This window comes from Dipodomys spectabilis, unplaced genomic scaffold (assembly GCF_019054845.1).
Source record: "Dipodomys spectabilis isolate Male_0828 unplaced genomic scaffold, ASM1905484v1 ptg000095l, whole genome shotgun sequence".
Taxonomy (NCBI): domain Eukaryota; kingdom Metazoa; phylum Chordata; class Mammalia; order Rodentia; family Heteromyidae; genus Dipodomys; species Dipodomys spectabilis.
This window is the reverse complement of record NW_024870772.1, coordinates 1,717,034-1,741,943: the sequence shown is the minus strand read 5'-3', so window position 1 is coordinate 1,741,943 and position 24,910 is coordinate 1,717,034. Positions and strand designations below refer to the sequence as shown.

At 39.4% G+C, this 24,910-nt stretch overlaps 1 protein-coding gene across 5 annotated transcripts in view; it reads left to right on the top strand.

Moving 5' to 3' along the window:
* The window catches only part of Lmo7 (LIM domain 7), a 191,151-nt gene that overhangs the window by 74,578 nt on the left and 91,663 nt on the right, over nucleotides 1-24,910 (top strand). For all 5 annotated transcript variants that reach the window (XM_042685403.1, XM_042685401.1, XM_042685402.1 and 2 more), the window contains exon 4: nucleotides 15,863-15,969. In XM_042685403.1, coding sequence (XP_042541337.1) covers nucleotides 15,863-15,969 — 107 coding nt within the window. The remainder of the gene's footprint in view (nucleotides 1-15,862; nucleotides 15,970-24,910) is intronic.

Here is a 24,910-nt window from a genome sequence, read left to right as displayed (position 1 = left end):
TCCAATATCAAATCTGGCTAGTGAAATGGGGATTCTGCCCTGGATTTCTCTCAAGGTGAACAAATATTTGATATAAATGTCTGAAAATGTCTTGAGTATCTTAAGGCTTCTATATAGATGGCATATAAATAAGCCAGGGATGGTTGAGTTATTTATAAAAGACTTTTGGGAGATTTCCTCAAGCCATCTTATCTCTGCATTTCTCCCACTCCCAATTGAAGATAAGAGTCACCAAGAGTGGAAACATAAAAACTCAGCATCAGCCTGGAAGCTGTTTCTCTCATCCTTGGTGATTCAGTGTTGCAGAACAGGAAACTCTTGTATTTCTATCATCACTTTTCATCAGAGCGCTGGCACAAGGTTAGGAACACTTCCCCTAGAGTTCCCAACTGCTTGTTTCAAAAGCTGAGAGCAACATTTATATGCCAAGTTTCAGCCTTGAGGGCAACCTTTTTTTTTTTTTTTTTTTTGGAACATTAATGAATTAGAATTACTAAAGCCACATTATAATTGACTTGGAAAGTTAAATGTAATTGATTAAAAATTGATTCAATATTTGTGTGGGATTGTATCATATGCAGCAGCTTCATAAATAAAATTGGACCACTTCTTTTAAGGCACTTTTTATTATGTAGAAATAGGAAAAGGAAGAACAAGTGAGCTTAAGTACTAGAATTCATCTGTTTGGGTGGCTCAGGTCTGTAATCCTAGCTACTCAAGAGTCTGAGATCTAAAGATTATGGTTCTAAGCCAGTCTTGCAGGAAAGACTATGAGACCCATATCTCCAGTGAACCACCCAAAAGCTGATAGTAGCATTGTGGGTAAAGTGGTAAAATGAAAAAGCTGAGGGACATTATCCAGGCCCCGAGTGTACTCCCAACCCCCCACACCCCGCCCAAAGAAATAGTCCCAGGTGTAAAACTGAAAGGAGCTATTGGTCTTTTGATATATGTCTTAGACTTATTAGTGACCCTCCTTTCCTAGAGATGTTTGTTGCACATCCAGTATGTATTGGGGACTGTTCTTGCCACTTGAGATCCAGCAAATGGGTCAGAGAAAGCTCTTTCCTCATGGAGTTGACATTCCATAGATCAATAAATCAATTACATACTGAAAGGTGCCAGTAAGTATAATGAAGAAATATCATACCTGTTCATGGAGAAGATAATGTAAATGCACAGAGAAGGATTGGGTGTGTTTGAGCAGCATTTCACAGCAGATGCTCACACACATTTCTTTGCACAATTAACTCTGAGAAGGGATGGGGGCAGATAGGGATATTCCAGACTGAAGGAAGAGAAGAGGGGCATTGGCCAGGAGGACTGGGGATACGACTGCCAGAGGAAGAGGGAGAGGGAGAGGTAGGTGGGAGAGGCTGCATGGAGTTTGTTGGATAGACTGCATTGTCCTGAGTATGAGGAGGATCCATTGGGTTATTTCAGTTTAATTCCTTGTTACAGTGTTACTGGTTGTCTGTGATGATGGGTGCACATATCCAAATATATTAGGAGAAAAACCTCACTGAATTCTATACTTTACACGGGTGAATTGCATGGTAGATGAGTTATATCTCAAACGTAAAAATAGATCATTGTTGGTGTGTAAAGAATATACCAGAGGAAATCATGCAAAGAAAGAGAGCCAGTTGAAGAATAATTTCAGTGATTGTGATGGCTGGTTTTGTGTGTCAACTTGTGACATTGGTTGCCCAGCTATTTGGGCATCTATTATTTTGGGTGTGTTTGTGAGGGTGTTTTTAGATGAGATTAACATTTCAATCAGACTAAGAGAGATTACTTACTCTCCCTAAGGTGGGTGGGCCTCACCTAATCAGCTGGAAGGCCTGGTTGTACACTCTGCAGCTAAAAAGACAGAATGCTTCTTCCGACTGGTTTTTCCTGCTTTTGATCTGAACTGAAAGACCAGCTCTTCTTCTTGAGCCTGCTGCCTTTCTGACTGGACTCCATACCATGGATGGCATCAATCTCTTGGCTCTCAGGCTATCAGATTAGAAATGGCACTATACCACAAACTCTTCTGGGTCTCCAACTTGCTTAACCCCAATCTTGAGACTTCTCAGCCTCTGTAATTCCTTATAATAATTACCTTTCTATAAGCATTTTCTTGGTTCTGTTTCTCAGGCAAGCCGGGATGATACAATCATCCAGGCAAGAGGGGATGGTAGCCTCAAGGATTGATGATGAGAAGTGGTCAGATTTTCCATAGTGTTTGATGGTAACACTATATAGGAGTTGCTAATGGATTGAGAGAGTATTGTATAAATACAGGACAGAGAAGTGTTGGTGAGGCAAGGAAAGAATCAAGAGCAAACCTGCACGAGATGAGGTAGTTTGCAAAAGATTGCAGTTTGGCAGATGTCAAAAAAAATGAGTAATGTTTTGCCATTGTTCCCTGCAGCACTGTAGAATGTGTGTGTGTGCGCGGTGTGTGTGTGTGTGTGTGTAAATCAAGAAACAAGGTAACCACTGGGAGTTCATCTTGTCTACCCAAAACAAAATGTTCTAAGTCAAGGGATTCTGGGCTGTTTCCTGGGCAGTGCAGGACACTGCTAGAGATGATATGGTTTTGCTCAGTTTTGCTTGGCTTTGCACCATTATTTGTTTTTAAAAGTTGAGACAGCATGTATGATTTTGATCAAGTGATTACTACTGGCCTTTCTTGAAGAAGGGCAATCCTGATCTACATTCGTGTATAACATTATGTTGTGTCTTTGAGGCAGAATGGGAATTTGGGTTCCTTGGTCTGGTGAAGTCTTTCTGAGGTTATACCCATTCAACTCACTTGCTAGTGTTTAATCCCTCCCCTTTTCCCCTCCCGCCTCACCTGTTCTGGGGCTAGAACTCAGGGCCTGAGTGCTTTCCCTTAGCTGTTTTTGTTTTGCTCAAGACAGTTGCTCTACCTCTACTTTGATATCTCTAGGACCTAACCTCAATAATAGGGAGTTAAAAAGTACAGCAAAGTGTGATGGATTATTATTTTCTGTGGATGGGAGGCTTTGTTTATTAACGAGTCAATCACTGAGTGAAGGGTTAAGCTATAATGTGCTTCATTGATTTCTTCCACCCCTGTGGCTTCTGTGCTTTACAACAGCCCCTAATTTGTTCATTAATATTTGTAGAAAGATGTTTTATACTTGGTTGCATGATGGTAAGTCAATACCAGTTTGGCTGGTTTAAGTACAATGAATAAAATATTGATTTAAAAATTGATTTGGATGGGCCCATGTCTCCTAAGTAGTATTTACCAAGAATAGATTTTATCTATATTTTTGTTGACAAAAGGCCACAGATGTGGTCTACATACATATGCTTACACTTTCTGCCTTGATCCATGACAGCTCACTGACAAGATAACAAGATTTGCAATTCAGATTCTTCTGTACCAACTTTATTTTCTTCCAAATTCCATCAACCTGCAGTCAATTTAAAGACACAAGTCATCCTCCAACAACATGAAGTCATTGTCACCAATGCATGATCAAAGCTGGGAATGTAATATACTATGTACCCACACCTGCAATAAGAGACCTTCAGTGACTAAGTGAACTCATAGTATATGCTGCAAGCTCTGACAGTCACATTATATCCCTTTTTTTTTTTTTTTGGGTCGAGTTGTGGGGCCTGAACTCTGGGCCTGGGCGCTGTCCCTCAGCTCTTCAGCTCAAGGCTAGCACTCTACCACTTGAGCCACAGCGCCACTTCCGGCTTTTTTCTTTTTGCTTATGTGGTGCTGAGGAATTGAACCCAGGGCCTCAGGCATGCAAGGCAAGCCCTCTACCACTGAGCCACCTTCCCAGCCCCTATATCCCTTTTAAAAAAAAAAATTGACACACATGCACTGCAGTCCTTGCTTTATAGGATCAGTAATATTAGTGAGCCTTACATAATATGGGCATTGATAATTGTCCAGCTGGCTTTACAGATGTTTCAAGCGAAGAAAGAGGAGGCAGTACATAGGCCCTTGCCTTCTGCAGGCAAAGTTGCTGTGATAGGCAGAAAAATGAGCCTCAAGGATGTTGAGGACTATTTGATTGTAATCTACAGTAAAAATCTTACAAAACCGGGGAATAGTAGATGGGATTAAGGTTCCTAATCAGTTGACCTTAGTTGAAGAGAACACCTTGGGTGATCTGTGCGGGCTTGTTGTAATCACAAACATCCTTTGGGAGGAAAGAGGAATTGAGAGAAAGAGAAGAAGATGACAATGTAAAGACTCAACCTACTTGTTCTGGAGATAGAGTGTTGGGACCAAGAGCCAAGAAATGTAAGTGGCCATCTGGAACTGGATAAGCAAAGAAATGGGTTCTCTCCTGGAATGGAGCAGGAAGAATCGCCCTGTGGTCACTGGATTTTAGCCCCTTGAGACTGTGTAGGCTTCTGACCTCCAGCGCTGTTAGGTAATAAAATCATGTAGTAACAATATGTTACAGCAGCCAACAGGAAACTAATACAGGGGTGAATAACACCGATTAAAGAATTACACTGCTGTATTTGATTCTGAGCTCCACAAGTTAATGGATGACCCTGGACAAGGCATACAATCTTGTAATCTCTAGTATTTGCGTGCATAAAGTGGGAACAATGAGACTACACAGGCTTTTTGGCAAGCACTTGGATAAGGCAATTTGCTTAAAGTTCCCTAGTAGGCTACCTGGCATAAAGTAAGAACTCAACAGATAGTAACCTGGGAAAACTAGCTAATCAGGTTAAAGGGCCAGTTGAGATAACACCAGATTTGAAATATGAGCTTGGTGCCCATGGCCAGCTACTAAGGAAGCTGAGATCAGAAGGATCATGGTTTGAGGTTAGTCCAAGCAGAAACTTATAGACTTCATCTCTAAAATAACTAGCAAGAAGCAGGGCCAGAAACGTGACTCAAGTGATAAAGAGCCTCAACTTTGCAAGCCATGAGGCCCTTAGTTCAGATCCTGGTACCTCAAAATAAAACACACCCCAAAACAAAAACATGAAAAATGCTTTGTGAGGCACAAGATACAAGCGCATGTGGGGACCTTTGGAATCCATGAGACAGGAGACCTGTCCAAGTAGCTGCAGGGCCTGTGTGTGGGAGAGATAAAATTCAGAGTCTCTTGAGGAAGTGGGTTTAGGATAAATGGAGGGAGTATTTTGATTTTTATGACATAGAAATAATTAAAAGCCTGGTAGAACAGCAGATTCCTGGGGGCTCATCATTTGTGGTAGTGATTTGTAAGGGGAGAGGGTTTGCAGACAGGAGTTCTAGTCCCCAGCTGTCTCTCAAGGGATAACCATGTCATTTTCCTTCCTTAAATTTGCTTCCTTGCTTTGTAAGACTCTCTCAGCAGCATCATGACATGGTTTTTTTTTTTTAAAGCCTCATTTGTCTTACTTTGGATTATAGAACATGGATAATTTGAGGACAGAACTTCTTAAGCATCTATTTCAGCACTTTTTTCTTTCTTAAAGAGTAGGTGAGTTATAGAGTGACTTCATTTGTGCTGTAAGGTTTAATTTGAGTAATGTGCAAAACTGTCACTTAATTCACGCTGTAGTTTGACAAAGCCTGTCATTGCTTCAGTGTAGTGAATGGTAAGAAGCAAAGTTAATGAAGCATTTCAATAACTACTTTGTACCAGAGCTCTCAGCCCTCCTTCCCTTGGCTTTCTGCTGCCCTGACTTGCCAATTCTCTGCCTTGTTTGGTGGGGTGGTTTCTTGCTTTGCTGTGCCAAGCAGTACTGGCAAAAAAAATCAATCACCAAGCTGTTGGCATCCTTAGGGTGTGTAATCTCCTGGCCCCTCTGGTGCTGCTTGGCACTTTCTTTATCCTTTCCTGATTGATCGCTGTTCCTGTTTTCTTGTTACTGAGCTTCCTACTCCCCTTGTCCTTGAGCTAGTTAATCACAATGGCTGAGTCTTTTCTTCAGATAGCCAAGCAAAACTTCATACAAACAAACAAACAAAAATAAGCTATTCAAGGTGACTCATGCTGGTAATCCCAGCTCTTGGGAGACTGATTGAGTCCTGTTAGGGTTTCATAATGTGGTTCTGTCTCAACTGAAACAACCCAAAGATTGAATCTCGATCCATCTTTTTCTTACAAATAACTGAAATGTGGGATTTCTGATGTATGCCGACATATGTTAGAGTCATAAAAATGTCGGGGTGGAAGTTGATGGACTATATTTATTACTTTCTCTGACATAAAACAGTGACTGAATCTGTCATCAATAATAAGTCAGAAAGCAAGGACTAGCTGATTAAATTGGGACTTAACTGTTCTCTTAATAGAAATCATAAAATTCACATGCAAATTTGATTACATTTTCATCACCCTGATAGTTTGGAATTGCTTTAGAGTAACTTGGGGCTGAGTGAGCCAGTGGCTTATGTCTGTTATCCTAGCAAGTCAGGAGGCTGAGATTAGAGAATTGAGGTTTGAAGCTAATCTAAATAGAAAAGTCCTTGAGACTCTTATTTCCAAAATAACCAGCAAAAAGTCAGCTCAAGGCATGGTTCACATGGTCAAGTGCCAGCCTGACAAGCAAGCTGAATGAGAGCCTGAGGCCCTGACTTCTAACCCCATTACTGGCAAAAGAAAACAAAACAAAAAGCAACAATAACAACAACTCCCCCAAACAAAGACTTTCATCACTGTTAATGCAAGAATGGGATTCATGTATTTGGGGGGATAGTCAATTGAATGGTGAGTTTTGTATTCTCCAGGTAACTTTTTTTTTTGGCTGGTTGTGGTGCTTGAACTCTGGGCCCTGGTTGCTGTCCCTGAGCTCTTTAGCTCAAGGCTAGCGCTCTACCACTTAAGCCACAGCGCCACTTACAGTTTTCTGGTGGTTAATTGGAGATAAATGCCTGGGCTGGTTTTGAACAGTAATGCTCACATCTCAGGCTCCTGAGTAGCTAGGATTACAGGCATGAACCATTGGCACCTGGCTCCAGGTGACTCTTATACACACTAAGACAAGCACTGCTGTGAGTCTAATTTGATACTTTGTTCCTCCCTTTATTTGCTAAATGCCTGTTGTCTCCAAAAACTTACCTGGGAGATGATATTTCAGTGTGAGCTAGGACTTAGTAGGTCAGGGCTTCTGAGATGCTAAGAGGCCCCATGGTGAGGAGCCCGCTGCTGGTCTGTGGCTCTGGCCTGGAGCAGCCAAGTGGCAGGGCCATAGCAGCCTCCCCTGAGGGGAGCCCCCTCTTGTGTTTCCTGTGGTTGAACGGGAATCATTATTCTAATGTACAGACCCAGTTGAATTTCTCTGCTCTTTTCAAAGGATGTCAGTACAGTCTCTGACATGTCCCTGCTAACATTTTTAGGATTGTTAGTTCCAGGGGCATCATAATGTTTCCTGTGGTTGAACGGGAATCATTATTCTAATGTACAGACCCAGTTGAATTTCTCTGCTCTTTTCAAAGGATGTCAGTACAGTCTCTGACATGTCCCTGCTAACATTTTTAGGATTGTTAGTTCCAGGGGCATCATAAATAAGAAATAGAAGTCACTGGTCTCTAGGCTGCTGTGGAAATTGATCTACATCATGATGTACTTGGGTTCAGGGGGGATATTCTCTCTCTCTGTCTTTGTCTCTCTGTCTCTCTCTGTCTCTGTCTCTGTTTCTGTCTCTCTGTGTCTGTGTCTCTGTCTCCCTCTCTCTCTTGCTCTGTCTCCCTCCTCTCATGTTAAAGAAGATATGGGCCCTTTCTGGGAGACCTGGGCCAATGAGATCATGAGAAGAACATGTGGTTGATTAATGAGGAGAACTTCTGGTGATGTGTTTGGGGAGCTTTGGTTTAAGTTTCTCATAGCTCCCAGGTCACACCCTTGAACACAGCTTCACTCATTTTCAGAATTAGGATTTGACTTCACACTAGTCTTTGGTAATAAATCACATTATTAGGCCTGCCTCTATGTAAAGGACTCCTATTTATTTATATTTATTTATTTATTGCCTATCCTGGGCCTTGAACTCTTTGGGCATTGTTTCTGAACCTCTCTGCACTCAAGGCTAGCACTGTACCACTTGAGCCACAGCACTACTTCTGGTCTTTTCTGATAATGTGGTACTGAAGAATTGAACCAGGGCTTCATGCATGCTAGGCAAGCACTCTACCACTAGGCCACATTCCCAGCCCTTCTATTTATTTATAATAGTTCTAGACCTGTCCACTCAGGAAACTTTTGTAGAAATGGATCTAATTGGCAAATGATTTATTTATTTATTTTTAATGCAGGAGCTGAGGCTTGAATTTAGAGTCTCCCATTCTTGCTTGGCTTTTCACTCAAGGCTGGCATGCTACCTCTTGAGTCATACCTCCATTTCTGGTTTTTTGGGTTAATTGAAGATAAGATTGTCACAGACTGTTCTACCCAGGATGCCCCCAATCTGCCATGCTGAGAGCTCAACTTCCTGAGTAGGGAGAATTACAGGCTTGAGCCTCCAGTACCAGCCTGGTTCAATTTTATGAGTGAATGTTTCCATATTTATTGTTACATTAAGTACTATGATGAAAAGTATTCACTCAAGTTGTTGGAAGTCAGATTTGAATTTTTTCATTAAGGTTTTTATTTTTGGATCCTTCAGGTATAAGTGAAAGTGACAGCAGGAAAAGAGCCACAGAGGTGTAGTATGCTTTAATGAAAACATAACTTTTGCATAATAAATGGCTTATAAGAGAGAAAAAATCTGGAGTCTAAGCCATTTATGTAAATTAGACTATATATAACATTTTTATTTTATCTTTTAAATTTCTTTCTTTCTCAGTACTGGAGTTTGAACTCAAGGCCTTGAGCTTGCTAGACAGGAGGTCTACTACTTGAGTTATACTCCCATCCTTTTTTTTTATTCATTTATTTTTCGAATAGGATCTCATATTTATACTCAGGCAGGTCTGGACTGTGGTCCTCCTATTAATACTTCCCACATAGCTGGATGACAAGTGTGAAACACTACACCTAGCTTTTGGTTTGTTGACATGATATCTGGGAGTCCTGAATTTTTGCTTAGGTTGGCTTTGAACCTCTATCCTCCTGATCTTTATTACCTGTCTAGTTAGGATAACAAGTGTGAACCACCATGCTCACATATACAACATTTTACAAAGGACACTTATATTTTTAAACACATTGGAGAAGGAACCTTTCAGAAATAATTGGTTGAATTGAAATTCATATACTATAAAATTAACCATTTTAAAGTTAAGAATGTAGTGGCACTTTGTATATTTGCAATCTTGTATAGCCACTAAACATTTCACTATTTCAAAATAAAATCTTCTGATCATTAAGTAGTTTCTCCTCCAGGCATCCCCTGGCAACTACCAGTCTGTATTCTGTCTCAAAGGACTTAACCCATTTTTGAGATTTTGTAGAAATGGAATATGTTACACACAGTGCTAGCTTTTTATTATTTAGCATGATGATTTGGAGGTTTATCCACGAGGCAGCCTTTCTTTGCATTTCATGACTAATTTGATGAATAGTAATTTTTGCTGGCTATCCTATATCTTCTTTAGCCAACTACCTTTTGTCTTTTCAGTTCTTTAGGTATTCTAAGTGAACAGGAACCTTTTCAAATTGTTCCTCCACCTCCTCTTCTTCTTTCTTCGTGTGTGTGTGTGTGTGTGTGTGTGTGTGTGTGTGTGTGTGTGTGTGTGTGTACTGGAACTGGTGTTTGAATTCAGGGTCTTGTGCATTTGTTCAACTTTTTTGCTTAAGGCTAGAGTTGTTCCACTTGAGTAATGCTTTCAGTCCTGCTTTTGCTGGTTAATTGGAGACAGTGTCTTTCAAAATTTGTTGTCCAGGCTGGCCTTGAACTGCAACCCTCAGATCTCAGCTTTCTGAATACCTAGAATTACACATGTGGATTCTTGTGTCCAGCTCCCAAATTATATTTTAAGATTAAATATTTCTCATGGGCTGTAAACCATACTCTGAGTGGAACGTCTTGATCTGGGCTTCTGAAATGCAACAGCTCTAAGCATTTTTCTATTATAACTTAAATGATAATACTGTATTATTTATTGTCAAAGAATTAAGGTCAGCTTCCAAAGCAATTCTTAACCTTCTGCTATTTATTCTCCTGTACTTAGCAGTTGTACTTAATTAACTAGGTAGTCAAGTTCATTGTACATCTTCAAGTGAGATTTCCAAAGTGTTAACATGTCTAGATTGCCCTTGCTAATAATAATAAAAACAAGAGGAGAGAGAAACTGAAGAATACTGATAAACATTAGGACACTGGGATTGAGTATTGACAATTATCCAGCCTCTTGAGTCAGTTGGAATTGGGAAATAGTTTTCAGACATAGATCAAATTCAGAACATTGGCAGGAAAACAAGATGTAATGATGAGATTGAAGGTGTGGTTGTAAAATCTTTTAAGTTCCTAGAAAGATTGAAAGTAGTGGCTAGGAGATCTCAGCCCAGCAATATGGCTTCCAGGGTGTTGTTCCTCCTCCATATCAGAAGACTACAGTACAGAGAGACTTTCTCTTGAGATCCATTGGCGCAACTTTTGGGCAATGCAATGAAGTCCAGTAAGATTCACAGAAGATCTATAGTGTCCTCGAGAGAATTGTACCTACCCCAAACACTGCTAGCTTAGACTAAAAGAGACGGAATTATAAAAGTAAAAGAGGCCTTTACGCCCCCCAAAATTTTACAGGAAAGATAGGAGAAAGCTGAGACTGACACTGAGAAAGCTGCTGACACAGGCTGTGTTTCAAGGAAAAGGGAAGATGAGTTTTTAGGAATGGAAAAAAAAATGTAGAGAGCCAAACCGGAAATCACGAAGAACTTTTCCCTGGCTTACATAAACGGACAGTTTATGCCGCGCCAAATTTCAGAATGTGACTCCTGTGTCTTTCCTTTACCCACAATTTGACCTGGTTTGTGATTATGATCTATCCATTCCAGCATAATTGGATGCGAGTAGAAGGGTAAGTAAATAATTTTTATTTCCCTGCTATCAGGTTGTAGTCAAGGCCTATACTTACAGAATTATACCTGAGGAAACTCATATACTCCTCAATCTGACTTAGATGATGAAGTTCTGGACTTCGATGTCACTTTGTAACAGAATGAGAGTTTCAGGGACCTTAGCATTCATAAATTTTGCATGTAGACAAGACATGAGTTATTGGGGTCCAGAGAAATATAGTAGTTCATCCTCAAGTACAACCCCAATGATTGTCATTTGTGTAGCCTTCTATGAAGAGGCTAACAAATGACACTGAGCAAGATGCATGGCAGTCATCAATTGAAATGTGGAATCAAAGCCCCTTTGTACAGCTACAAACACACATTTTAAGAAAATTCGGAAACAATTGCAAAAATAAAAGAATATTGAAGAAATGATGGAATGTAACTTCAAAAGCTAGGACGCACAACATTGTAACTTCTGTTTTATCCTTTCCAGGGTACTTGCCCCTCTCAGGCAGTATCATGGAGATGTCCATTTGATAAAAAGCACAGAAGCTTCTGTCAATAGCAAAACTTCCATACTCCAAACTATGGGAAGTTCTAAATGTCTATTGTCATAATCAGCTACGTTTGGTGATAATTTTCTGTATAGCAGTAGATAACTGCCTTGAACCAATACAAACCTGGGAATCTTTGGGGCTTCCTCATCTTATCTCATTTGTAAGTACTGCTGGTCCTGATCAGGGTGGAGAAGAAGATAGAAGGAATGAAAATTTCATGCTAGGCACTTCTTCTGTATAGGAAGTGCCTACCTTTATTCAGTCTAAGAAGCATTCTAAATTGAAAGGAAATATTGGATACCTTTAGGAGTTCATTGTTGTATGGCATTTTTGGTCCTGAAAGTATAAGGATCTCATGTTTAAAGCAGTTTTCTTTTTGACATAAATGTTTTATGGAAGTTGGGTTATGGAATATTTATGTGCTAGATTTTGTTTTGTTTGATTGTGGGGCTTAAACTCTGGGCCTGGGTGCTGTTGTTCCTGTGCTGTTTAGCTCAAGGCCAGCACTCTACCACTTGAGCCATAGTGCCACTTCCAGTTTTCTAGTGGTTAATTGGAGATGAGTCTCACAGACTTTCCTGCCCGGGCTGGCTTTGAACCATGAGCCTCAGATCTCAGCCTCCTGAGTACCTATGATTACAGGTGTGAGCCACAGGTATGAGTCACCAGGGCCCAGCTTGTGTGCTAGATTTTTTCAGTGAGTACTGGGCTTCCCTTGCCTTAGAGACCCCATGATCCTTGGTTATGGATTATAGATCCACTCATTGTACTGAGGAAAATGGTGTCACAAAGGCTATGGACCAGTGCTACACACTGGGTTGGTGGCAGAGCTAATGTAGAGTGCTGGTTACTAGTCCATTAGATAAAATTTGTTTCATTTTGTCCTTCAGTGTTATTTTTGATGTTTTAAGTGAAAATGATTCTAAGTGAGGACCAAATGCTTTTTTTACTATGTTTTAACAGACATGAAAATGATCATTTCTGAATATGCCTTAAGGCAGCTCTCTGCTAGGTTCTTTTTTTTTTTTTTTTTTTTTTTATTTTATTTTTTTATTGTAAAGCTACTATACAGAGGGTCACAGTTACATGAGTGAGGTTATGAGTACACTTCCTCTTGAACATTGTTACCCCCTCCATTGTTTACCCCCTCCATTGTGCTAGGTTCTTGAAATTGGAAAAAACAAAACAAAACAAACAATTACCATATGGGCTCAATTTCACTAAGCATGATGTAGGTTATAGTTCTGATTTTAGATTTTAGTATATCCCATTTCTGATTTTCCATGTACTAAAACTAAAATGTAACCGTATGAGTTACTAGGAATTTCTTTTCCTGAAATTTGTCTCTGGTGTTGTAAAGTCATTTTAGATTTTGAGTGGTTTCTCTTGAAATTCTTGTCCTTATCAACCTGGACACATTGCTAAACAAATGAATGCTGTTATGTTTTTACAAAATACATGAAGAATTGTTTTTACTCTTAGTTTTATACATTTGAATTGTGTGTGTGTGTGTGTCTGTGTCTGTGTCTGTGTCTGTGTGAGACAGCATGTGTGCATACACACGTCAGTCTTGGGGCTTAAATTTAGGACCTGAGCACTATCCTTGAGTTGTTTTGTCCAAGGCTAGTTCTACCACTTAAGCTCCCTTCCCCCCCCCCCCCCCCCCCCCCCCCCCCCCCCCCCGGTTTTTGGTGGTTATACAGTTTCATGGGCTTTCTTGTCCAAGCTGGTTTCAAACCATGATCCTCAGTTCTCAGCCTTGTGAGTTGCTAGGATCACAGGCATAAGTCACTGCTATCTGGCTTTAAGTTTATTTTAGTATTTTATGATCTGTTTTGGTGGTGTTTGGGAATGGACCCAGGGCCTTGCATGTGCTGGGGAAACTGCTCTGCCATTGAGCTCTGCTTCAGCCTAATGTTTAGAACACTTTAAACACTCAGAGCCAAACTAAGTTGATGGAAAGACTTCTAATAGTTTATTTATTTTATTTTTTTGATGTGAAATTTGCTTTTGATAGGGTTTGGAATACTAGTATACAGAACCATTTATTCTTGTCTGCTCTTCAGAGGATCAGCTTTAGAACCATTAATTTTTCATTTTGTACTAATACTGGGTATCGGATCAATACTCAGGGCCTATGTTCTTAGTTGGCTTTTTCACTCACTAACTGGTGCTCTACCACTTCAGCCACACCCCACTTCTGGCTTTTTTGCTGATTAATTGGAGATAAGAATCTCACAGATTTGTCTGTCTGGGCTGGCTTTGAATCATGATTCTCAGATCTCATTTTCTTGAGTAACTAGGACTACGAACCAGGTTTTAGCTGGGTGCAAGTGGCTCATGACTTTAATCCTAGCTACTCAGGTGGCTGAGATCTGAGGATTTCTGTTTGAAGCCAGCCTGGGCAGGAAAGTTCCCGTGAGATTCCTCTCTCCAGAAAAAGCTGGAAGTGGCACTGTGGCCCAAGTGGTAGAATGCTATCCTTGAGCACAAAGTGGCTCAAGGGACAGCTCCCAGTTCAAGTCCTAGAACTGGCAATAACAACAACAGAAAGTAACAAACCAGGTTTTATTATGAGATAATTGCAGGCAGTACCATTTTTAGAATTCGTGAGTCTACGCTCATGAATTGTAATTCTTCTAGGATTTTTTTGGCAACTATTTAGTTCCCAATATTCTATATAAAAGGAAAGTTGCATTAGATGCTTCTCATTGAGCTATCCAACTTTTGAATCATTTCTTTCCTCATTAGAATAGATTGCTCACTCGTTCTCGTTGCCTTTCATGATAGCACACTGGAGACACCTCAGACCTGGACAAGGAGGGTTTTGGCTATTGTTGGTTTGTTTGGTTTCTTGCTCTTCCTTTCCTGTCAATCAGTGTTGCTTTTCTCTTCTTAAATCTACTTAGTCCCAAGCAACCTAAGTAACTGGACTTGCTTCTTCTTTTTATTCCTTTTTTTTGGGGGGGGCCTATATTAATGTTTGAACTTCAGATTTCCAGCTAACTAGGCGGGTACTCTTATGACGAGATACACTTCTAGCCCTTTTTTTGTGTGTGTGATATTCTGGATGTGGTCTTGCATTTTTGCATCATTTGGCCTGGGATAGCAGGCCTGCTGGCTATGCCTTCAGCACAGCAGGGATCACAGGTGTACACAGCTATACCTAGCCTTCTTGTTGTCCTTGGCTATAGCATCCTGACTTGTCTTCCTATGGGAATGAGTTTCTTAGCATCGGAAAGAGTAACTGGTTTGTAAAAGTGAGCTACCAGGAGGTGTTGGGGGTGGGGGGAGAAGGGGTGCTTCAAGGAGGCTCCTGGGCACATTGCTGGTGTTGCCAGCATGCTTATGTGGACCAGCGTGTGTGGGCATGCAAGGCAATTCCCTTCCCCAGGGCCCCAGCAAAGCCAATGCAGAGAGCCCACATAGATTCACACGAACTCAGTCACACCAAGTGCTTCCTTTTTTAAGAGTAGGAAAGATGAAGCCTAAGCTAATTCTGGCAACAAATGTGTGTAGTTGAGAAGCAGCTGACTGTAAAACAGATATACTGTGGTTCCTGTGTGCACAGCCGTTTATGTTAATGAAAATCATTGGCTTGTGAATGGAGGATTTGGGTTTTGAAATTAGATATGCGGGCAACCTCGGAGGTGAAAGATAGATTTTCTTTTTCTTTCTTTCTTTTTTTTTTTTTGGAGGCAGCTTCTGAGACAGGTGCAGAGAAGGAAAGCGCCATTCCTAAACCCTGTGGTGGAGCCAATGAGCAGCAGGCTTCTCCTGGGTCCTGTACAATGGTGTCCCTTGCCTGTCAAGAGCTGGCTCAGCAACCAAACCCAGATTCCAGGTGTGGTATTCCACACTCGTTCTTGTAATTTGTAATCATAGAAACAGAATGTTCCTCCTCTTATTTCTTCCTTGCCAACAGTTTCTGGGTGGGTGAGTGTCAGTAGCTGGAGTTATTTTTAAAGAGGAGAGAGGTGAGGCTTGTCGTTCGAAGCTGAGAAGAGGGCGTTTGTTTGCAGAGCAGAGCTGACATCAAAGTGTAGATTGCTGCTCAGTGGCTAGGCACTTGTCCTATACCAGGTAATGTTTAACGTGCCCCAGGATCACAAAGATCACAGAAACGGCGTATGCTTGGGCACAACGTAGCAGGACTTTTTATGCTCCGGAAGACTGAAAGGCTAAATGAACTCACGGATTTATGTTTTTTTTTTTTTTGCCAATATACATATGAATTGGTCTCCTTGCTGCCTCTTTGGCTGAGTGCAATTGGACTTTGAAGCTGGGAAGTTCTATCATAAAAATTTGTAACCTCTGTCTGAGAGCCAGCTCGGCTAAGCAATCACTTTCCAATTCTCTTCGCAGGATAATATAAACGTTTTTTTGAAAGCTTGTGAACAGATTGGTCTGAAAGAAGCTCAGCTTTTCCACCCGGGGGATCTACAGGATTTATCAAATCGAGTCACCATCAAGTAAGTCTCAGTGTTTTTTTGTTTGTTTTTGTTTTTTTTAAAAGATGTATATATTTAAACTTAGGGCATGGAGCTTAAGTGAAAATAATTGCAGAGAGTTTTTGTGATTGCTGGAAGATCATTCCTCTCAGCGCCTCTCTCTGTTCTCATTCCAAAATAGATGACTGTTTTAACAAAATGACTTGGGGACTGTGAATGAGAAGCTATCTGCAGTCGATCTCATGTTATGGGCTTGCTGTAAATCTCTGTACCAACCGAAGTGTTTTTTACAGTTTAACAGTTTCCAACGTAGTTGTATTTGGTTGCTAATGGTGAGGGAGGGAGATTCATTATACATATAAAGTAAATTCAGAGACAATTATTATAGTTCATAGAAGGAACATAATTCTTTCAAAATAGTTAAAAATGTTTTTGGAATTAAGACATAATTGTTAATAGTAGGATCATGTGTATAGTGGTTGATATTTGGAAGGCAACAGTGGCCTGGAAACTACACTATGCCCATGACTTTGTCAAGTTATTGGTTGTCTTTTTTTTTTTTAATTAAAAAAAAACCAGTTTACAAGTATACTGTTGAACTTTAGAGGAAAATGGTGTTCAGTTGTGAACTTATGGAATCAGGCAATCTGGTATAAAACTCTTAGGAGAGGTTGTCTGATAAATCTAATTAGCTCCCAGGAAATCAGTGAAAAGATATGTTCTAGGTAAAAGATGACAGGAAAGTTATTTAAATTTGTAATAATGACTGACTACTTCCTTATCAGAGCTCTTAAACCCAATTAACATTTTACTATGAGGAAATATATATTTTAACTGCAGAAATAATGGAAATAGAAAAGGCACTATTTACCACTTAAACAAAGATTTATTTAATGTGGTTAATATCCTTGTGCTATAGTTTTAGTAGTAATTAAAAATTGTCTAGAAGATCTTAAAAATGTTCATTTTCCCATGAACAGACATACTTACCTACATATTTTTGATAGTAAACATTGTTTTCTAATAGTACTATGTAAAATCTTAGGTAGTATTAGTTTTTAAAAGTCTAAACAGTATATATATATTTAAAAAATCATAACCTGTTTCAAACTCACCTGCATCTACTTCTGTTGAATGCTTTTCTAACTCCATAGCAATGATACATTGATTAGCCCAAAGGTAGTTGAAATCATAAGTTTTATTTTGGGCATATTTTTTTTTTTTACTGCAGTATGGGAAGTTCTGCTTAATATCCATAAGAAATAAAAAGAAATGAATGTATTTCTTTAGTTTTTCCTAATTATTATATTAGGAAGATCTGGGCAAAGAAAATTTGAAAGTCTTTTTTCTTAAGTTGGTGCTAATGGGACTTGAATGTACTTCCTTCTAAAACCAAATTGTTTTTGAAACTGCAGCTTCTATTTACTTGAGTAAACTATTGACTAGGTGAAACATGTTTGTTGAGTACTAATTTCAAGGGTGCCACGTACAAAGATAGCCTGGGACCTCTTTCAGGAGCTGTTGTGTATAAAACATTGAAGGAAAATCAGTATTTGGCCTAAGCCTTCAGTGAAATTAATTTAGTGTCAAAGTGAAACTGGGAGGTTACCCTAGCTTCAACCTTAACAAGTATGCAGAACAACTTGTTTCAGTGGAAACTCCTTGTCTATGAGAGCAAGGTGTGCGTCAGTCTTTGCAGTGAGTGAGAATACTTCAGTGAGGACTCTGACTTAAGAACTTTCCTCCTGATAATTTGTCTTGTTGGGCCAAAGAACAAAGTGTGTCTCTGAGTCTGTCTCAGTAGGGGCACTGGAGTTGGCAAGTGACTTTTCAGGACGCTGATGCCCTCAGATAGTTACTAATGGAAACAGATTGAAAGAAAAACAAATAATAGCTTACTAAGAATGCATTTGTTAGTTTTTAGTTTTGGTTATATAATGTGGAGATGGCTGCAGGTCAAAAGTCTTGTTCTGTCATTCTTGTAGATTAAAGGACCTGGTACTGGTTAGATCAGTGGATCTCAATTAGAGAGTCTTTGCCTCCCAGGCCACCTTTGATAACATTCAGAGACATCTTTTGGTTGTTCTAGCTGGGATGAGGGTGCTACAGGTAACTCTAGTGGATTAGGAGTGATGCTAAATTACCCATAAATGCCCAGGAAATACCCTACAATGAAGAATTTTCCTGCTCCAAAGAGTAGTAAATGGTGTTGTTGAGAAACTCTGGCCTAGACTTAGAATTCCTTAATCATCCTTCTTTGACAGCCAAATAGCCACTGGGAAATGAAGGATACTGACTGTGGCAGATGTTTGACCCACTGTTACACTATAGCTTCAGATTTACTCACAAGACTGCATTTCCGTGTTAGGTTATTTATTTAACTGAGTCTCCTTGTAATTTGAGAGTGTGGATGTGTGTAAACACTTTGAGATTATTTTGCTCATTAGTATATGTTTGATTTACCAGAAATACAGCAAACCATGTGTGTATGGCGGGAAGGGAGGGGTACCAGTCCTGGGGCTTGAATTCAGGGCCTGGGTACTGTCCCCTGAGCTTTTGTGCTCAGGGCTGTCACTCTCTACCACTTGAGCTACAGCTCTGCTTCCAGCCTTTTGGTAATTAATTGGAGACAAGAGTCTCATGGATTTTCTTTCTGGGGCTGGGTTTTAATCACTGTTCTCAGACCTCAGCTTCTTGAGTAGCCAGGATTGCAGGTGTGAGCCACTGGTGCCTGACTCCCCATTTGATTATAAGTCCTCTATCTACTTTTGGGGGCATATACCCATTGGTCTCCTTCCAAGCTCAATGTAACCATGATATTCTGAGAACAAATAGGACAAGAGGTTGGTACCATGTATGATGGGAACTCAAGGTGTGTTTTATTGGTTGGTGGAGGAGATATGTGGGTATATGGAGCCTAATGAATGATTTCAATAATACAGACCCTATCTACAACTACTTTCTGTCAGTTTGAGACTAAAAATTAATTTGCTACAACTTGACACTAGTGGAGCAGACTTAGAGTACTCGATATTTTAGTAGTTACACATATCTATATATGATGTACTTTTTTTTTATTTAATTTAATTTTATTTGTGAACATACTGTACAGAGGGGTTACAATTACATGGGCAGGATAATGCGTACATTTCTTACCAAGTATTGCAGCCTCCTCCTTTGGTTTACCCTTCACATCCCTTCCCAGCCTCCCCCCTCCCCCCCAATCCCAATCCTTCTGCTCCCCCCCCCCCACCCCCCCCCCCCCCCCCCCGCACTGACGTTGTAAAGCTCGTTTTGGACATGACAACTTATGATGTACTTTTCTAACTGAATTATTTTTAAAGGGCAAGAAGTAATAGTTTTAATCTTTCCAAATATGTTTGTATGACTCTTCATTTTGATATTCTAGTTATTCATGAATCAATTGATTCTTTACTTCTGATATCCTGACTTCATGGATAAGATCCATCTTTACTCCTTTTCCTTCCAAAGGACCAATATAGACATGTATGATTTAGTTTAAATGAATGGTAGATGGAGGTCTACCCAATTTGAGGCCCTGAACTTCAGTTTGCCAAATCATCATAAGCATTTATTAAGTATCCATACTACACTGAGCATGCTTGATTCATAGAGAATAGGTGGTGTCTGAGTGCACATAGCTTCTGTAAAAAGCTGTTGGGAACAAGCACATTGACTCTACTAGCATGCCATAGCACACTGGGGAGCTGTGGTAGCAGATGTCATGATCTGGGTGTTTGAGAGAAAGAGTACTGGGGCTTGAACACAGGGCCTGCATTGTTCCATAACTTCTTTGCTGGCACTCTACCACTTGATCCACACCTCTATCTCTGGCATTTGCTGATTAGAGATAATGATCTCTTGTTGTTGTTGTTATTGTTGTTTTGATGGTGATGGTTAATTGAGATAAAAGTCTCTTGCACTTTCTTTCCTGGGCTGACTTTGTACTGAGATCCTCAAATCTTTCTGCTTTCTGTGTAACTAGGATTACCAGTGTGAATAACTAGTGGTGTCCTCCCCTCCATCCCCCAGGCAAATGTCACGGTCTTTGTGGTGACTGTGGTGTAGAAAGACAGTAACTTATCAGATAGCCTGGAGGCCCTGTGTTAGAGGACTTGACACTAGCAGAAAAGTAGGGCTCAATATTAAAGATTTTACTTTGTATTTAAGCCAATCCTCTAACCAGTTTTTATAAAAAAATTTTTTAGTTGAAAATTCTGAACAGATTGTAAACATGTTTCTTCTTTCCACCCCCTTACCATTTTCATCTAGTTTTTTTTTTTTTAGCACTTCTTCAGATACATTCTGTTCATGTTATAATTATAGGGTGGCAATGCTTTTGAATACAGTATTTCAATAATGCAAAGAAATTATTTTCTAATGTAGGCTTACTGCTTTATTATTTAGAATGTTGGTATTTTCAGTTTAAAATGCAACATTGAATAGATATTGTTATTGACTGGTTCTTTTTCTTTTTAGTGTATTGAAGAAGAAATCAAGGATCTGTTATTTTTACATATGCTAGTTGCCAAAGGAATGTAGTTGCAAGTAAAAATTAATGTTAGCATCTTTCTATCATGAAAATAGAGGAGGCTCAAAATGATACATGAAGGGTGTAAGTGTTCTTTAAAAAGCTTCAAAAGGGCGCTTGATTTTTCTGGCAATACTGTAAACTCATTTCTCAGCAGTCAAGTTCCCAGATGGTATCCTGTTTAAACAGTCTGCCAAATTGAGCTGGAGGTATGTGTATGTGTCAGAATTTAAGGGTTTTTTATATAAGTATGAAAATTATTATTTTGAGTTCTTTAATTTTCATCATTTTTTGTTTGAAACCTGATTTTACATCTCTTTTCTTTTTTGGCAAGTGTCTTTCAAATGAGTATTTCAGTTATCTTAATTGTGTTTTTCAAGCAAGTGTAGTGATATTCAAGTGATCTACAACTTTCCCATGGTGATGTCCACCACTGATGTTACTATTTTTAGAATGTCCCCTTCTTATTAGAAGAGGGAACAAAAAGGGAGCTCATGGTACTGTGCACCTACCTTTGTGTCCCACTCAGCCATTTGTTGTGATTAGGGACTTACTAATTCTTCTGGAAGTCTGGGGGTGTTTAAGGTCAGCAGCAGAAATGTACGGCCAGGTTTCTAAATGTTCTTCAATGTGCCAACTTTGACTACCTAAGAGATTCAGTTGCAGAGCTGAGAAAGTTTGGGAACTATGAAACAGATTTAACACTAACATTAGCCAGAGCACAATTGAAGTTTGACTTGGATCTGTTCTTAATCTATTTCTCAGATATACAGGTTTTTTGGATGCCAGCTCTCCTTCCTGAGTGCTGCATTTTCTTAAATCCACAAAACCACTAGATGGGCTGTGTCTTGGTTTGCTGGGTCTGGCCAGGTTCTTTATCTTTACAAGGAACCTCACCTGTATCCTACTCCAAAGAGTCTCACTTGCTGGCTAATCTGATTAGCAATTGATTAGAGTTAGTCCTGGGGAGAGTGGAAATGTGTTGTTCCCTCCTGATCCTATACCATTGGTTTTATAACAAGGCCCTTCAGAGGGTTAAAGAGAGAGATTCATCTGTATTTCAAATTACTGTCTGTAGAGCTGTCTGTAATGAATGACTCCAACTTTAAACATTATGTGTACTGACAGATCTGTAGTCCTGTCAGCTGTTTTTTTTTTTTTTTTTGACAGTAACTGAGCTTCATCAGTAGCTAGACATATTAAGCACTCCTTCCTCCCTCCCCCAAGTATCTTGTTCTATTGTGGCCCATATAATTGATCATTTTGTATCAGGGTAGAGGTGTTGGGGTGTATATACTAGAAACCATTTCTAAAGCTAAGAATAGCTCTTAATTAGGAAGAGAAAATTTTGGTTTTAAAGAAGTTATTTCCTTGTTTTAAAAAAGCACTGATTTGTCCTTTCCTATTTGACGGGGTTATTATATAAATCCACAGAGAGCAGTGGCAAGCCCCTGTTCACGTGTTTGGGAAGATGTCTTTGAAGACTCAAAGATGGGAATAGGTTATATAAAAATATATTCACAGGCTTCGCTGGGAAGAGAGAGCTGTACACCTTTACAATATTTTAATCAGGAAAATTTTCTAAAGTGCTGGTTTTTGTTTGTGTGTAGCAGAACTAGGGGTTGAACTGGGAATCACAACACTTTTTTGTTTTAGTTATTTCTCAGCTAGTGCCTTATGATTTTTTTCTCCTGAACCCTCCTTGAACCAGGATACTCCTTCATATACCTCCTCACTAGCTGGGATTATAGGCATGAACCATTATATCAGGCTGACATAGGTTTTTTTTTGTCTTGTTTTATTTACATATAAACTTTCCCTGAGCTTTGAAACTATTTGAGGACAGGAATGTTATAATATTCCTTAGATCTTCTTAGTAGCTAGGTGCAAATGTTGGTTTGAAGATTGAATTTTAATTATGAGGACTTTGAGAATATTTTAAAGCCAAGCTATAAAGGTAGGATAAAGCTAAGTGGCGTGTGTGTGTGTGTGTGTGTGTGTGTGTGTGTGTGTGTGTGTGTGTGTGTGTTTTCATTGTGAAGTCTTCATTTCCATATTCTCACCATTCAGATGTAAAGCAGATCTGGCAAAGCAGTTATTGAACTTCTGGTTTCAATTGCCTTTCACTTATCATACCAGAATAATGATATGGCATGTTACAACGTAATCTGAAATTTGTACAGTTTCAAAGAGAGGTGTTTGTTTCCTTGCGGTGACTGAGTAATAAAGTAAAATAAGAACTTTGGACCTTCCAAAGCAGTTGGTTGAAATTACAATGAATTCTTAGGTTGATGTTTTACTGTCAGCTGAAGAATATTTACATACTTATATTACATGGTATGGGAAACATTTCTATGTCTTCACATCATCATCCCTAGTCATATTGTGAAATAAATCAGATGTAATTGTTTTTCATGGTGGTAGGGCCATAGACAGCTTGTAAAATAAATCTAGAATGTATTCTTATGACTTTTGGATGGATGTCGGGAGCTAGTAATTCATGCCTATAATCCTGGCTAGTCAAGAAACTGAGATCTGAGGATCGTGGTTTGAAGCCTACTGGGACAGGAAGTTGTAGAGACTTTTATCTCCAGTTAACCAGTAAAAAAAAACCAGAAGGAAGCTGTAGATCAAGTGGTAGAACACTAGCCTTGAGCATAAAAGCTCAGAGATAGCTCCCAGACCATGAATTCAAGTCCTAGGATTGGCTCTTGGGCGCGCGTGCGCGCGCGCACACACACACACACACACACACACACACACACACACACACACACACACACACACACACACACACACACACACACACACACACACACACACACACACACACACACACACACACACACACACACACACACACACACACACACACACACACACACACACACACACTCCTGGATGGAAAATATGGTAGTTTTACAAAAGATGATATATCTTGTAGAAGCTCAAAGCTAAAAAAATTGAATTTTTGAAGAATAAGATCCTATAGTGGGGGGAATTTCTTACGAGAAGTCATTAATACTACTTTAATAGGATATTTCAGGAACAAATTTATAGTAAAACAAACTCCTTCAAAAGTCAAGATACTTGCCTGGTCCCTCTTAACTTTGTCTAGCATTAAACACCAACGTGGACCCCCACCCCCAATCATATTTGAAGAATGTCAACACAAACTTGATGGTTTCTCAGCAGCTCATTTGTGCTGTTTCTACTAATGCCAGGCTGTTCCACCCATTCTCCCTAGAATGGAGGAAGAAAGCACAATAGAGATGTAATAGAAGCATCTTGGACGAGAGTAAGGATTTGGTGTTCTTTAAATTGGACTTACCCCTATTCTGTGTCTGTTGGTAGCTGAATGACCTTAGGTTACTTTCCTTCCTATGATGGAATGACTTCTCTGTAAGTTTAATATTAGGGCCTGAAGTAATTAATTACTTGCTGTGTATCAAGATGTCTGCTAATGCCTTGGAATAGATGAGTAAATAAGATGCAATTGCTATTTGTTTGGAATTTCCCAAACACTACTTCTTGGAATAATTACCCCTTCCTTTCAAGAATTTTATGATTAAGTGAAGTCACATGCCAAGTGTTCATTGTCTGGTATATAGTAAGTTCTTAGCAAGTAGTAGTGAGTTATTATTATGAACATTTTCATAATTTGGCTTGTTTTTATTCTATGAAGTTATCTGTACCTGTAGGGAGGCATGGAAGAAGAAAATCACTCCTGGCCAGTTGAGTTGTGATTATGAGTTTAGGTGCTAACTTTTCAGATTTTATGCCACTTAAGAATTATCCTATATGTTTATTGAGAGATGTTATTGAAAAAGATTGTGTGTGTGTGTGCACGCGCGCGCACGCATGTGTGCATGCATGGGCACGCCACTTCTGGCTTTCTGGTATTAATTGGAGATTTTTTTTGAGTCTCTCCGATTTTTCTGCCTGGGGTGGCTTTGAACTGCGATCCTCAGATCTCAGCTTCCTGAGTAATGAGAAGACTTCAGTGTGCTTAAACACACTTACATTTAGTTAACTTATTGTAGTTTAATCTGTTAGAATAGCAAAGCTAGAGAGCAGAGAGTGAAGTCATTTATTCTTGCTGCTGTATCTGTAGAACCAATCTAATTTTTAGGCTTATTTTTCATGTATTTTTTGATAAATTTAAATACTTAATTTCAAGCATTTGATTATATTTAAGTATTTTGTATTTAACTAAGTTTTATTTCTATAGTTTCCAAAAGAACAAACCAAAATGCACTTTCATAAGTTGATCTGACACAGTGGGTTGCATATTCAAATCTAAACATTTTTGTACTGTTTCTGGGCTTAGATATCATTCTTTAGCTAGATATCAGAATCTGTTACCTTTTTTTGTTGTTGCAGGTCAAAATTTTTTTCTTTTTGGAATAG